This window comes from Salarias fasciatus, chromosome 12 (genome assembly GCF_902148845.1).
Source record: "Salarias fasciatus chromosome 12, fSalaFa1.1, whole genome shotgun sequence".
In the NCBI taxonomy this organism is placed as follows: Eukaryota; Metazoa; Chordata; class Actinopteri; order Blenniiformes; family Blenniidae; genus Salarias; species Salarias fasciatus.
The window spans coordinates 9,138,094-9,152,271 of NC_043756.1; the positions used below are offsets into that span (position 1 = coordinate 9,138,094).

The window sequence follows — 14,178 nt, forward strand, 5'->3', positions numbered from 1 at the left end:
CATGCAATTCAACAATATTTTTCTATGGTTTAAAGAAAAAGAAAAAAAAAACACCTATTGATCTACAGTTAAACGTTGCAGGCTGTGTATACTACCCCAAAAGTGCAAGAACGTCTGCTCATTTACCCATGTAGATGAGTCGAGAAAAGACCCTCTGAGGCCAAATTAATTGGAGAATAAGTGGACACTTGCCAGGAAGCTCAGCAGTGAAAATGGTTCGTTACAGGAAAGGGAAAGTATGGCCTTGGAAGCTCATTTCTGCATGTATTGTGTCCTCTGTGGCATAGCTTTTCTCAACCTTTCTTTTTGCTTTTGCATTTGTCAGTTCACACTCTCTCTCAGTCCAAATGCTGTGTCTCGTGGCTGCTAGATATTTATTTTTTTTCAGCTGTTAACAATGCTCATATAAATTATCCACCTCTCATTCAGTATATACTCCCTTAACGTCAGAGACAGCAGCCGGTTATCAGAGATACTGACAAGAAATTAGAAGGAGAAAAAGCAGGTTTCCCTTAAAGATGTAGAGTTGCATTAAATGTCTAATTGATACCTTTAAATAGCTTTAAATAACTCGACTCTACCATACTGACATGGTTATCAGTGTTTCCTTAATCCTACTTCGATACTGATATTTTGGATGTCTTAGTGTTATATCCAAAACTCACAAAAATAGATATCTACAGGCTCATTAAATTGATATTCTTTTGTTTTTCATTTGTTTTGGTGAAAAACGTATTGTATTTGGTTATAATGCCATGCTAACGTTTCAGTCAGGATGTTTTCCATTTGCTCTACAGAGTCACAATGCAACTGTGGAGTAAAAGAAAAAAAGAAAAAAAAAACACTTCAATGCTTTCCAGAGGTGAATCAGATCCGTGTTATAGGAATGAGCAAATGTTTTTATCAGCTGTGATTATTTGAGATATTTTGTCAGTAATAATGATGCACGTCAGACCCAGATCTATTATTACAAATACGTTCATACAAAATGTTTCACTGGATGATAAAAAAAGAACCTCCTTCTTTCAGCACAGAGATAGGTACAGTAAAAACAGTCATGTGTGGATATTATGTGCATTGCCCTTGAATGTATTTTGTTTGTGACAGGAGCCAATCATTTTGGAAAAAAAGAATCTTAACGAGAACAACCTGATTTTTTTATATATATATATAAATATATATACAGTGGGGAAGATGTGTTAATTGAAATACCAATATTGCTATAATGGAGATACACAATATGTTAAAAAAAAAAAAAAAAAAAAAAACATCTTGTCATTTATTCAGAGAACACATTAGTGCCTCCTTAAACCAGGTTCCACTTTAAAGCATACAGATGGTGCAAGTGCTATTATTCTTTTTTTAATGGAAGGTAGCACACCTTATTTGGCACTAGTGCAGTGCTCCAAAAAAAATGTTTGCAATGACCTATGACAACAGAATATCCCGTATTATAACTACATTACTAAAAGCTTTAAGACACATTCTGCACAAGCATTCAGTCGACTGAAAGTTCTTGTCTATGCAGATATTTGTATTTACATAGTGTGCATGAGGGCATGCACATATATGCACAATTTAATACTGAATTATGGTGCATTTGAGTACAAAAGTGAAACTTCTACTGTAGCTACCTGCATACATTGTATACTGTACAAAAAAAAACCACAACACCTTACTTACAGCTCAGTCCTTCTGTATTAGAAAAGATGTAAACATGGATTTGTAAAATTTCATTTTCATTTACCATATACTGCTCATCTTTTGGTAAGTGAAACCAAATAGTTAAGTCTTTTTTACCCTGTGGAGCATAGAAAGGGGAACTCGCTCATCTCAATCCTTATTCATCTTTCATAAATTGCTGGTTTGCAACCCGGTGCTCTTTATTTAAGTAGTTCAGTCTCACTGTGCTTTTAGTTAATTTGATTTACCAGTCGGTGATGTTTGTCACGGTTATATTGCATATAATTGCAGAACTCAAGAAAACTGAAAAATGAACAGTATTGGTAAGCTTTAAAAAAAAAAGAGCAACAGAAATTATATCTTGCAACACCACGTAAAGCCATGATATAAAAAAAAGGCAACAAAAAATAAAACAACACAGTGTCTCACAGTGACTACAAATAAATAAGTATTGGCAAAGGCATCGATTGCTGCAGGCATGTATGTTTTATAAGTACAGGTAAGAAGAGAAGACATTGGCTTAATTTGTGTGTCTCAGTCAGTCATTATCTAGATTTAACTAAATTGTGCAGAGAAATCTAAATCAGGTATGTGGTGAATGAATCCGAACTCACTCTGAACTCAACATGTGTGCTAAGCTGATACCACTGTCATGTTTGGCGAATGTCAGGCACAATTAATATAACAAGGTTGGCTGCATCACCACAATACATTTGGCACATTCTTTAAAGAAAACAACATTCAAAATAAAAAATAGAAAAACACTACACCAGAACAAAAACAACAGAATGACAGTCAAGTGCCACTAATAAGGTATCCATGACAGTACACAAATATAACCAATTGCACTTTGAAACAGCCTCACAAAATTAATGCATACATCCCAAACAACTCACCCTTTAACTGAGCTCCATTATCGTTTCTGTGTGTTTTGACCCCTTAGATTAGATTCTGGCTTCTGTCCAATTTAGAAAATTTCAGGAAAAAATATACAAAACCGGATCCACTCTGGAACCTATGGATACACAAGGGCCTTTAGGACCGAATGTGCTAAGGTGCCCTTTTTTTATGTTGGCACTGCGTTACAGTAGCTGAGGCTCTGAGTTGCTTTATGAAGAAAGGCGTAGCAGCCTTTCCCCTCGTACTTAAAATAAAGGCATCCATCTTAAAATAGAAGGAACTGAAATGAGCAGGGGTGTAAAAGAGAGGAAAAGAGTCACCTATTTATCTCATAGTGGACGTGATCCCTTCTTCCTAAGTCTCTTAAAGGTGTGTGTTGAAGGTCCAGTCCAGGGGCGTGCTGACGGTCACGACGCTCCCACCGTCGGCCCCCCACAGGAGCTGGGCGGCGAGCTGTGGCTCCCAGCTGGCCCGCTGCTCTTGTCAGCCGGCTTCTTGTCCTTCTGTTTCAGGTGAACCTTTGCGTGTCTCTTTCGCTCGTCGCTTCTGGCAAACTTGCGTCCACAGAACTCACAGGAGAAGGGCTTCTCGCCCGTGTGCGTGCGAATGTGCGTGGTCAGGTGGTCGCTCCGGCTGAAGGAGCGCATGCATATTCTGCACTGGAAGGGTTTGTGACCTGTGTGGATGCGGAGGTGACGTGTGAGCTCGTCCGAGCGCGAGAAGCGTCTGTCACAGTTCTCTGCCGGGCAGGCGTGCGGCCGTTCGTGGACGGGCGTTTTGCTGGGACGGTTGGGGTACTTCCGTGGTCGGATGGGTTTGAGGGTGAGAGTCTGTGGCGGGGGGTGGTGCTGAGGCGGGTGCTGCTGCCCGCCGATGAAACCCGGGTGAATCTGCTGCTTGTCTTTGAACGCCCGGATGGTCTCCAGTGGCGTGATGGGCGGAGGGTTGACGCGGATAGGGTCCATGGTCTGGAAAGGTTTGTGCTCCATCACACCAACCTCACCCTGGTGATGGAAAAGGTTGTAGTCAGGAATCATGGAGAAAAGGCTTCCGTCCATGGACGCTTTGGACGTGGAGTGATAGTCATTGCCAGGGTAGGCTAGGGCTGTGCTGGTGGCGGGGCTGTGGTGGAAGGAGACCTGATCCTGGTACAGGTCACTGCAGGTGGAGTACGCTGGCAGCGGCGGACCATATACCTGCTCCATATCTGACGTCTGTCCGCCCATGCTGGCTGCGGAGGAAGACGTCTGCGTTGTCACTGTGCCGGGCGATGGAGAAACACCTAGGATGCCTGCACTCACGAGGCTGATGATATTATTGTCAGAGCACCAGCCCGAGCCACCGATGCCACCCGACGGAGGAGTGTCAAAGGCGAACTTTCCCAGATAGGTGACTGTCTGCCCGCTGCGGTTGGACTGGAAGCCGGATCCATACTGAATCTCTGAGGATGCTTTCTCATTTCCCATGCCCAGATCCATGATATTATCTAAAGCAAAAAAAAAGAACACAGAACATGAATAAATCATCCACGTGATTGTTTAAACATGAATATGAAATGCAGTCACATGACAGACAAAAAAAACTCTGAAAGTATTCATGTGGCAAAAGTTAAAAAAAGTCAACAAAATTCACTTGTTAGGCTACATGAACTTCAAGTGGAAGTCCTTGCTTTGTCCATTATTCTGCCTTTTTTTTTTTGCATATCTCTGTGATAAACAGCAAAATATTAAAAACAGAAGAAATCCCATACAGTTCATAAAGAATGTGAACGCTGTCAGACCTGTAAGTTAAGTGACTGACTGCTGCATCTGAGAGACTGGTGTCTCTCTCTCTCTCTCTCTCTCTCCCTCTCAGATCCCACAAGCTCTCATAAATCAAGACCTAAACACCCCCTTTGATCCAGTCATTGTGTCCCTCAGGAGGACAGCCAAACTGAATGGCAAGATTTGATTTCTTTACAGCAGGGAGGATTATAAGGCAGACGCCACATCTATCTCGCTCAAGGATTCAAAACACATTTATAACAAAGAACTTCGGGGAGGAAATTTTAAGTGTTTCTTCCATCAGGAAAGGACTCATATTATTTTATTTATAGGTTATTTTAGGCATTGTGCCAAAGACAATCATGAGCACATTTAATGTATGCCAAAGATTCTGTTAAAGCTTATCAAATGCAGATGTGCGTAATAGAGATATTTCTCTATACTGATCGTACTCCTATGGTTAAATATGAGATTTCTTTCTTCAACAGATGCTTCTGTAAATTTGCAGGGAATCATAAATAGGGAGCCTATATTTCACAATATTTATAGCCTGTCTGATTCTGTCAGAATTTTAATGAAATTAAACCAAAACTATGTGTTTTATACAACAATTTTAACACATAAGAGTCATAAAATCAGTGTCCCACGTGGATTCTTTTATTCTTGATGTGACATTTCAAAAACAAGCTTTGCTGATAAAAAAAAAAAAAAATTTAGCTTTAAATCTTTTGTCTTCTTGAGGCTTTTTAAGTAATGGGATTTTTTTTAACAGGCTGAGGGGCACATAATAAAGTCATCACTCTTTTCTTGTAGGTCACTTAGTGAAGAGCAATTCACACACCTGCTCCACCTGTAAAATCCTAGAGTGGCACTTCTCAAATGGATTACAGGTATTCCAAAAATGTCATATTGGTAAAGAGAGAGAGAGAAAAAAAATACAAAATCCATAGTTTGATGTATATATTTCCACAAGGGAAAGCATAATCTTAACGTTGACACACACCTTTCTCCATGAAAATCTATTCGTTTCTTTACTTTAATTTTCAGATGACATAAAATACATTTTATTTCCCTGCTTATAGAAAAATGGAATATTGCGCACGCATGCCAGGAGCTTATATGCAAGTATTTTGAATTAACTCAAGAAAAATATACATTAATTGTATTATTTAGCGTTTGGATGTTTCAAACACACACTTCTCGGACAAATAATGAGAAAATATGTCTGGTTTGATTAAAGTTACGGGGCTGTTTTATTTGTGAGTGAATTAAAAAAAAACTTCAAGATATTAATGAATCGAGCAAAAAGTTGTGTGGTATCAAAGTGAATGGTCATTTCACGATGGGCTGATCTTTTCAGCCGCACTTGAAATGTGATTATTATTTTTTACTGTTGCATTTTTGGGGTAATACTGACCTTTCACCTGAGAAGGTGAAGTCTAAAGAGCGATTGATTTAATGTTAATCTGGAACAGCGAGCCGCGCCAAGAAGATCATCTTCAGGCAGCTTCCTAATTAAACACAAATATACGTTAATCTCTTCTCAGCAATAAATCAATCGACATATTCGGCCTCGCAATTTGGAGAATATAAGACGCGTTCACGGGCCTGGCGTTTAAACGTGTTTCATATAACAACCACACACACGCCTACTTAAATCCGATATGACATGTCAATAGAGTTGTGAATGAAAGTCCTTGTCTAAAGTAGATGACCCATTTTTTTTTCTTTTGCAGATGGATATTAGATTGATAAATCTGGGTTTTTTTTTTTTTTGCAGTCTGACCACATGAATAAACACGTTTTCTCACAACCCACGGATTTACTCAGAGCCGCTCGCGTTTTTAGTGGACTTTGCGTAAAACCGCCTTTTTCACTGCCATACTCAGCAACACATTTCCTCAAATACGCAGGGACCTTTAGAGAATTAAAAAGACCGCACATTGTCCTAATGTATAAGTTTTTTTTTTAAGCTTTAAGTTTTCGCGTAAGGCAGTGCGCTCTGAGGTTGTGTTTAATATTAAAGCATTTCGGCACAAAAGAATAAACAAAAACTAATGAAAGCGATAAATGTATAGCAAATCTGTAAGTGGGTCACTTTAATATTTCTCTATGAACTACAGGATTTCTTACATCTGACCCCAAAATGTATAGGTTATACGGGAATGTGCGTTTTTGCGCCGGTGCGCAAACAGGTGCTCCAAGACCAAGACAACTGTTGCCGTCCCCGCACCGCGCAGCCTGAGCGACTTTCATGAAAACACGCACTCTCACATTCTCACAAAAAGTAGACCAAATTCTTACCTGTGTTCATTTGCGAATAGTGGTTAATAGATTCCGAGCTGGTGAAAATATTCATAGACGTCGGGATGTCTTCTTCTGGATAGAGACTATCAGGGATCGTGTTTATTAAACTGCTCATGGTAAGAGGGATCTTGTCCGCTAGTTTCCCTGTCATAGCAGTTACCTTCAGTCCGACATCTATACAGGACAACGCGCAGGTATCCGAGTAGTCACAAAAAAAAAAAAGACACACCGGGTGTTCTCAAAGTGGAAAACACAGGTGTGGATCGGGCGTGGAGAAGAAAAAAAAAAGGAGAGGAGCAGGGTTTGGATCCTGTTGCTGTAGCTATCCAAGTATCCCGCGGAGGATGAGCAGCGCCGGTTGTCTCCCCCCGTGTGATCACAAGCTATTGTTGTTATTAATCTGATCACTGTGGGAGCTGATGGGCTGCTTGTGGGGGAATTTGAAGTCTGTGAATCAATGGAGGAGGTGGTAGTGTTGGTTGCACAAGAGCGGCTCTACTTGCTCTATTGGAGCTGGATAGGGGACTCCAGTCTGCCAGCGTTAAATAGTGGGCTGGAACATTGGCGTGACGTAGATGACCATATATGGACACGGGCGCCCAGCGCGAGCTCTCAGCGCGTCAGTCCGTGGAAACTACAGTGGAGGCAAAAAGGCTCCGACACACAGATAACTACAAAGTTCTCAAAATCCGCATGTTACCGCCAGCCTCGTCCTTCTTTGGGATGGAGCGCTTCGCCCGTGTTGCCGGCCTTGTGCAGGAGATAAGCGCGGCCCAGGAGCGCGTTATCTCTGTTGTTGTCAGGCCTCTCGATGTCTTCACTGGATTATCAGGCACACGGCGAGCTAGTCATGCATCTGTATGTGAGTTGAAAGGAGCAGTGTTGTGGCTAGGGGGGCTGTTATTCCCACTGAATGTAGTTTATGATAAAAGTTAGGACAATGTCCCGCACCGCGTGTGTGTGTGTGTGTGTTTCATTACAGTTTAGTTCACTCCGTGGTGAGCAGGCTTTGTGCCCTCCTGAAGTGCAGTGGAGTGGGTCACAAACTGTTTTCACGCCGTTGTAGTAGAAATGTCAGTAATCGACAGGAGCTGGTCGTTTGTAAATGTTGTAAGCGCTTTGTAAATGTAAAGGCTTGCTTTGACTTGGAACCCAAGTGACCGCTTCAAGTGGGAACTCCAAATAAGGCAGTGTCCGGCCCCGCCCCTTCACTGTCCGTATTTGGACATGAGAGTTCCGGGTGAAGTAGTAGTGGAAAAGTGATCGGAAGCCACAGACTTTTTTTTTTTTGAAGATATGACAGTGGACTTGGCGTCATGGCTCACTTTTCACCAGATTGTGAAAAAATACATACAGCAGTTGCTGTTTGGTGCTTCCTCAAAATTCCCCCAAAGTTAAATTTGGTACAAAAAAAAAAAAAAAGTGACCAAAATAAACTCAAAGACCTGTTTACTCCGTTGCTGTTTTCAGACTATCACTATCCAGTGAGTTGAAAATGTCTGAACTCATAATTGGTAGCTGTGGAATTTTGAATGAACTTTATCCGTTTTCTTCTGAAGCTGTGACAAAATAAAATGTGCACAGGCTTTTGCAGAATTCTCAGCAAATACTGAATGAAATGTCAGTGCTTGAATATTCAGACCTGAGAAATTAATAGTACCTCAATGAACCAGAAGTGTAAACAGAGTGTGTGGGAGAATTAGTCTGAATCATGCTCGGTGTTTAGGGGGCTTACACAAACAGAGCAGCCAGTGATCTTCTGTGTCTCATTACCACAGGCAAGTCCTCCATGTGCTTGTCTGTGTTTGTTTTATGAGTGTCTGTCACACCAGTGGGCCGATCAGAGCCCTCTCCCTGCTGGGTGTCCTGTTCCTGCTCTTGTACCTTCAATCAGCAAAACACAGCCATGATCCACGTGGCATTGATTCAGTGTCCTTATGATCGACTAAACACACGTTTGCTATTTTGGCTTCAGCATTTAAAATAATTCTGACTCACCCCATCAGTTTGTTTGTGTCCAGTTTTCTACACTGGCGCAGGTCAAAAGGCACCACAAGTTTAAACAGGTTTTTTTTTTTTTTTTCTTTGGTCTTGTGAGGTCCACGGAGTTGAAATCAACTGTTGCAAAATCTGCAGTGATTTACAGGATTTTTTTTTAACACTATCAGAAATGTTATGATTTTGCATTTCCATCCTTATTTTTCAAAAAGATGAAACATTTGACTGACTTTTACACAGTCAAGCACAGTCAAACTGAAGAAAATATTATGTACACTTGACTGGGAATGAACAACAGGGAAGCTAAATAAGAAACTGTCATGTAGAAAAATGCCATGACCTTTGGCTTCACAAATTTCCCAGTTTAACAAAAGGAAATATTTTCCTGCAAATTTGCAAAGCAAATATTTATTTTAGGGTTCACGCATACACTGTTTGCCTTGTTTTGTCCATCCCATTAGGCTGTGCAGCTTGATCGATGCACAGGATCTAAAGAAAACACATCCATATATATGTCATGCTTTTAAATGCAAACCAATGTGATGATCCGTCAGAGTGGATGAGCAGTGACAGTACTCCACCGTATGTCCTCATGGGAAGGTTTTGTGGTAGTGCAGTTGGAAAGTTGGCCAGCTCAGCTGGAACACTCACCTGTTACAGGCTTATTTCCTCGACTGTGAACTGGGTCACATGGGGCTGGCCGGCAGGGTTTGTTAATGGCTGACAGTGTTAGATCTCCTCGGCTGTAGCGTCCCGGCTCTTTTGCATACAGGTATTTCATGGAAGCACAGCATCTCTTTAAAGGACAGTGGAAAACCTCCTGGGCTCTGTGAGTGTATAGTCAAATTACATTTGGTTTTTCCAAGCTGGGTGAAATGGTTGTTCCTTTTGATCGGCTGTGAGCTGAAGATAGAAAAAGACTTTGCATCCCACATTTCACTGTAAAAGCCAGTTTTCCAGCAACACTCACATTTAACAGGTTATATGATTATTCAGTATTTCTGATTTTTTTTCTTATGATAAATTCCCAGTGAGAGTGATTTTCAATTATTTTCACTGTAGGTTCCTGTAGCTTGTATTTTCAACAAGCTACAGAAGCTTTAGCTTCCTAACTTAAACTTTAGCTAGAGCACAATGGCAAATTTAAGTGAAATTAAAGTAAAAAATAAAATTTTACCACAATGTATAAATAATTATAGAAAAACAACAACGTCCACACGGGTTCAACATAGCTCGCTACAGCTCCACTTGAAGAGCCTCAAGTCAAGCATTTGCATGTAGACTTATGCATTTTACAATTGAAAGGAGGGGTAAACATCTATTTCATTTAAAAACAAGACCAGTGTAGATACCTTAGAAAAAAAATCTTTAAAGGTCAACAGGTCAATTTTAAATTTCTGCATTCCTGACTGGTGAACATACCCAAGTGTTCAATGGTGCCTGGAAATGAGGACTGAGTGTTATTCAGAGGCAACAATCAAATCTACAGGGGGACAACAATGAATCTCGACAGTCTGCTAAGTTCAAAAGCACAATAAATACTGGTGCAGAGTGGTCAGAACGCCATATTGTTGACATGTATTGAACAGATGCCACACTTGAATTCATTTCACCACTGCCACAACAAGTGATGAACTGCAGAAATTCTCCAGTGAAATAAATCTCTTGCACTTTTACAGCAGCAAAGAGAAAAAGGAAGACTCAAGTCATCATGCATATTAGATCACTTAGTACCGGTTAGGCAATTGAATTGATTATACAAATTCCTTTTAATTAATGTAAGTTTGAATAAATTAAGAAAATAATAAATGCTCTTCCCATAGCGTCAGGGGATGTGAAAACCTATTTTTCAGAGAAGGCAATATACTGTGCAGCAATGAACTACAGCTGTCAGTTTTTCTTAATCATAATATTTCAACTCTCCTGACATTTAGAGTAAAAATAAACACAGTCAAGGAAGCTGAGTGGCAAAACCCAGCTGTTTTGGCAGGATATCTCCAAGATATGAAGGGAAAAAAATGCACAGTGTATTGGAAGTACAAATCTTGGCATTTCAATGGTGTACTGATGGATTCAAGTAGGTGGTTTTTGGAAGAATGCTCTCCCACTTGGCATGCTTCACAATGAGTGTGGAATTATACTCCACTTGCCAATTGTTAAAAATGTGATTTCATAAGTCAAATAAGATGGGTAAATCAAGGTCAAGAGCAATATTCCAGCCGACGGATACTTACCATTTGTTCAAAAGTAATGGATTCTCTGACTGGCTGTGTGCTTTGTGCATTGTTTTGGTTGTTTTGTTTGTGGACCCGTCTGCTTTGACTGCTAAGTCGGGAGGAAAACAAAGCAAATGCAGGACAATTTGATCAATGATCTCCCAGAGTTCACGGAGAGGGCACATAGAGGTTTACCAAGGCTGGCTTAACCACCAAAGGAACAAAAACCTCCATTACCTACTCCTGCCTAGCTCACTGATGAGACACCAAATTAAGGTCAATGAAACCACCAACTAAAGATTGATCATCAGAACATCAAAGTCATTCATGTAAATCCAGCCTTTTTCAGACATCTGGGGTATTGATACAAACCACTCCCAGAGGAGAGTTGCTGGTTAGAAACCAATACTCCTCCTGGGGGGGCTACTCTGACCCACCCTCTACAAAGACCCGAGAAGTCTGAAAAGTATCTCATTGTGAAAAGGGTTGAAAAGTTTATCCACACCATCCTCTGCAGACCTGCCAGGTGAGACTCTTATGCAACCGCTCCAGGTTCAAAGTGGGTTCATCGTCCCAAAGTTACACTCAAGGACACAACTAGCGAGAGCAGTCTGACTTCAGAAAAGTCCCGCGAGTAACTCACTGTTTCCACTCAGGGTGAGAGTGGTCAATGGAAATATGATAAACAATTGCACAAATAACAACTTCCCCTTGCCGAGCTGATGACAGGGAGCGCAGCCCCTCCCCTTGTCCTGTCACTCTGGAGTATTTTGGTTCAAGTTCCACTGCAGCATCCGGCTACGTTGCGGTCTCAGTTTCACCTCCCACTTCCTTTTTTTGGCCCTGACGTGTTTCCGCCCCTAAATTAGAATAAACTCTTTCCACGCTGAAGTTGTGATATCAGGCCGTCTTCCTTTTCTTGTCGACAGTGTTTGGAAACTAATAAGAGTTCCCCACTGAAGTCAAGCTCTATTTCCGAAGTCCTCCGTTCCAGACCACGTGTCAGACCACGCTGCAGAGCGACATCAAAAACCGAGCAGCTGCTGAAACACAAAGAGGAAATTTCTTCGCCGCGATGATAAGATAGACGCCGGGGAGAATGACTTGTGCAACTTTCAAACTGTTTATTCGGCTTGAATGAGAAGCGAGAATGCATGTTTTTTTTTTTAATACATATTATTGTGTTTTGCAGCTTCCTCTTTCACTTCAGGCAGCTCAGGATCCCTCAGTCATTGTAGTTCTGAGTGAGGAACTGCACAGTGGCCACAGGCTTTCCCAGACCAGACCTTGTGATGAAGGCCTGCAAATCCCATTTACCTAATGAAGCAGGAAGACACAAACACAAATAGATTTTAGTATTTCCAGGAATTCACACACGGATGACTTCTCATTTCAACACAGGACTGACAAAATAGCTTGAATCATCTAAATCCCTCAGTTTTGACACATTCATTTTTCACGATAGTGGGAAAAAAAAACCTACATGAACGCAGTATATCTCCGGTGCACTGCAAGAGCACTTCTTATGACCGCTCGGTCTGTGTTTAAAGGATCTGAGGCCTAACTGAGCAGCACATGGCTCTGGGATGTGAGTCACTGAGAACAGCACTGCTGAAAATAAAACATGTTGCTGTAATGATGGAGGTGGGAACGCAAGGACGTATTGGCAAGAAGATATGATTCAATCGCCTGGACTGTTTTTTTTTTTTCTTCCCTCCCCTTTTAAACAAACACCAGACGGCCATCCGGCTGGTATGACAATATCACTTCTTAGATTTTGACAACCACTGATTCCCTGCAGCTTCTCCTCCCTTTACCAAAAAAAAAAAAAAAAAAAAAAAAAGACAAATTCACAATTACCATTCCAAGGAAAGAAAAGCCTGCATGCTTTAAACTTGCAAACTTCAACAGATTCTAAAAAGAAAGAGTGTCTGTCTGTCTGCATCTTCATATGTTTGGGTGTGTGGAAGACAATGCTTCGCTGCTTCACTCTGTAATCCAGGGAATCACTGACATTCTGGTATTTCCGTATGTGGCGTAATTACATTAGCAGCTGTTCAAGAATAGCATTGGAAAGTTAATCTTTCTTTTTTTTCTTTTCTTTTTTTTTTTTTTTTGTTTTTTTTTTAAGAATCCAACTAAAATGATCCAAATCTGTAAAAAGTGGCCTCGCAGCGAGGGGTCAAATCTGACTACGCCTGGATCGAGAAATTTCTGCTTTTGACCTCTTGTTTGAGCCGGTTGACAGGACCTCACTCTGGCTGTTTCCGCCATCAGGGAGACACATTTTATATCCCCCGGCATCTTGAAGGAAATATGGGAAGAGAAATGTACTTTGCCAGCGCAATGCATAGAAACTTTAACCAGAAAATTCAGACTAAAACTCTCCGGAGTTGTAGTTATTCAGACTATTTCCAGTGTACATCAGAGCCCTTAAATTCCAATAAATCTGAAACTAAGTTGTTTTTTTCGTTTGTCCACTGGAAGACTGGAAAAAAAAAGCTTTTCCAAATCATTACTCAACTGTTTTTGCTCACAGAGCATGTTCAGCGCATAAGGCTGACTCCTCCTTAATATATCTGGATTTGTGATGAGTTCAGGTCAAATTCTGAGCTCAGCTGTGGAAGACGATGAATAATAACTGAGAGATGAGCAGATGAGTACCCGAATTTTGGCAATTCCTCTCTGTGAATGAGGAATGCCCGGAGAAAGGCCTCTAATAATCAAGAGAGGGCAATGGAGTCAAGTGACCCATCTGTATGACAGGGCACGGCCCCTGTGGCCCCTCTGGCCTGTGCTTCGGAAGCAGATATTGCACCGCCTCTGCAGATCTCCAAATTTTACCGAATGTCCAAAACAAGGTCCCTCAAGTTTAGAGGTAGCACTTCAAAGTAAGCTGAGGGCCAAACTTAATACTTAATATAGGAGTGTAGCTGACTGGCCATTCTTACAGCACTCAGTTTGTTTTGTTTTTTTATATACAGATGGAGAACCTGCATTAGAGTGGTGTCGGGCAACATTTCCTCTCATGAAAAATGTCACACTGAAGATCATTTTATTGTAGAATAACGATCAAACGGAGTTAAAACCAGGCGCTGCTTGTAAGGCTTTGCACACATAATCCTGTCTAAAGCTGTGCAATCCTTGGGCACAATCCAAAATGAGGCAAATTCATAATATCTGGTTGCTATCACTTCTGGATGCTACCCTGCAAATGCCTAGACTTACAAGTGACCTTAAAATAGGCTGGTGTCTGTTTGTAGTGCAGAGACGTGTTTCCGCCTCTCCCATCTGCCTGCTCATGGAAAGGA

General features: G+C 41.1%; 2 protein-coding genes across 3 annotated transcripts in view; both read right to left on the reverse strand.

Annotated features, from left to right (window-relative positions):
* Positions 1-1,179: 1,179 nt before the first annotated feature.
* On the reverse strand, positions 1,180-7,188 carry egr3 (early growth response 3). Of its 2 annotated transcripts, none has more exons than XM_030103909.1 (2): positions 6,651-7,188; positions 1,180-4,069 (listed from the first exon to the last, which is right to left on the reverse strand). In XM_030103909.1, the coding sequence occupies exons 1-2, from the start codon at positions 6,802-6,804 to the stop codon at positions 2,991-2,993; spliced, it is 1,233 nt and encodes a 410-aa protein (XP_029959769.1). In that variant the 5' UTR covers positions 6,805-7,188; the 3' UTR covers positions 1,180-2,990. The 2 variants fall into 2 exon arrangements, with proteins under 2 accessions (XP_029959769.1, XP_029959770.1); XM_030103910.1 differs by lacking the exon at positions 6,651-7,188 and adding an exon at positions 4,364-4,567.
* A 4,814-nt stretch (positions 7,189-12,002) lies between these two features.
* pebp4 (phosphatidylethanolamine binding protein 4) overlaps positions 12,003-14,178 on the reverse strand; it is a 51,733-nt gene continuing 49,557 nt past the window's right edge. Inside the window, exon 7 of the mRNA XM_030104490.1 lies at positions 12,003-12,184. Within this exon, the coding sequence (XP_029960350.1) occupies positions 12,093-12,184 (92 nt within the window). The 3' untranslated portion in view covers positions 12,003-12,092. The remainder of the gene's footprint in view (positions 12,185-14,178) is intronic.

What these genes read in the sequence shown, in the direction of transcription:
- egr3 (XM_030103909.1), bottom strand. Translation starts at nt 6,804, where the DNA reads ATGACAGGGAAACTAGCGGACAAGATCCCTCTTACCATGAGCAGTTTA. An exon ending in CTATTCGCAAATGAACACAG is followed by an intron (nt 4,070 to 6,650) that starts GTAAGAATTTGG and finishes TTTTTGCTTTAG; the next exon opens with ATAATATCATGGATCTGGGC.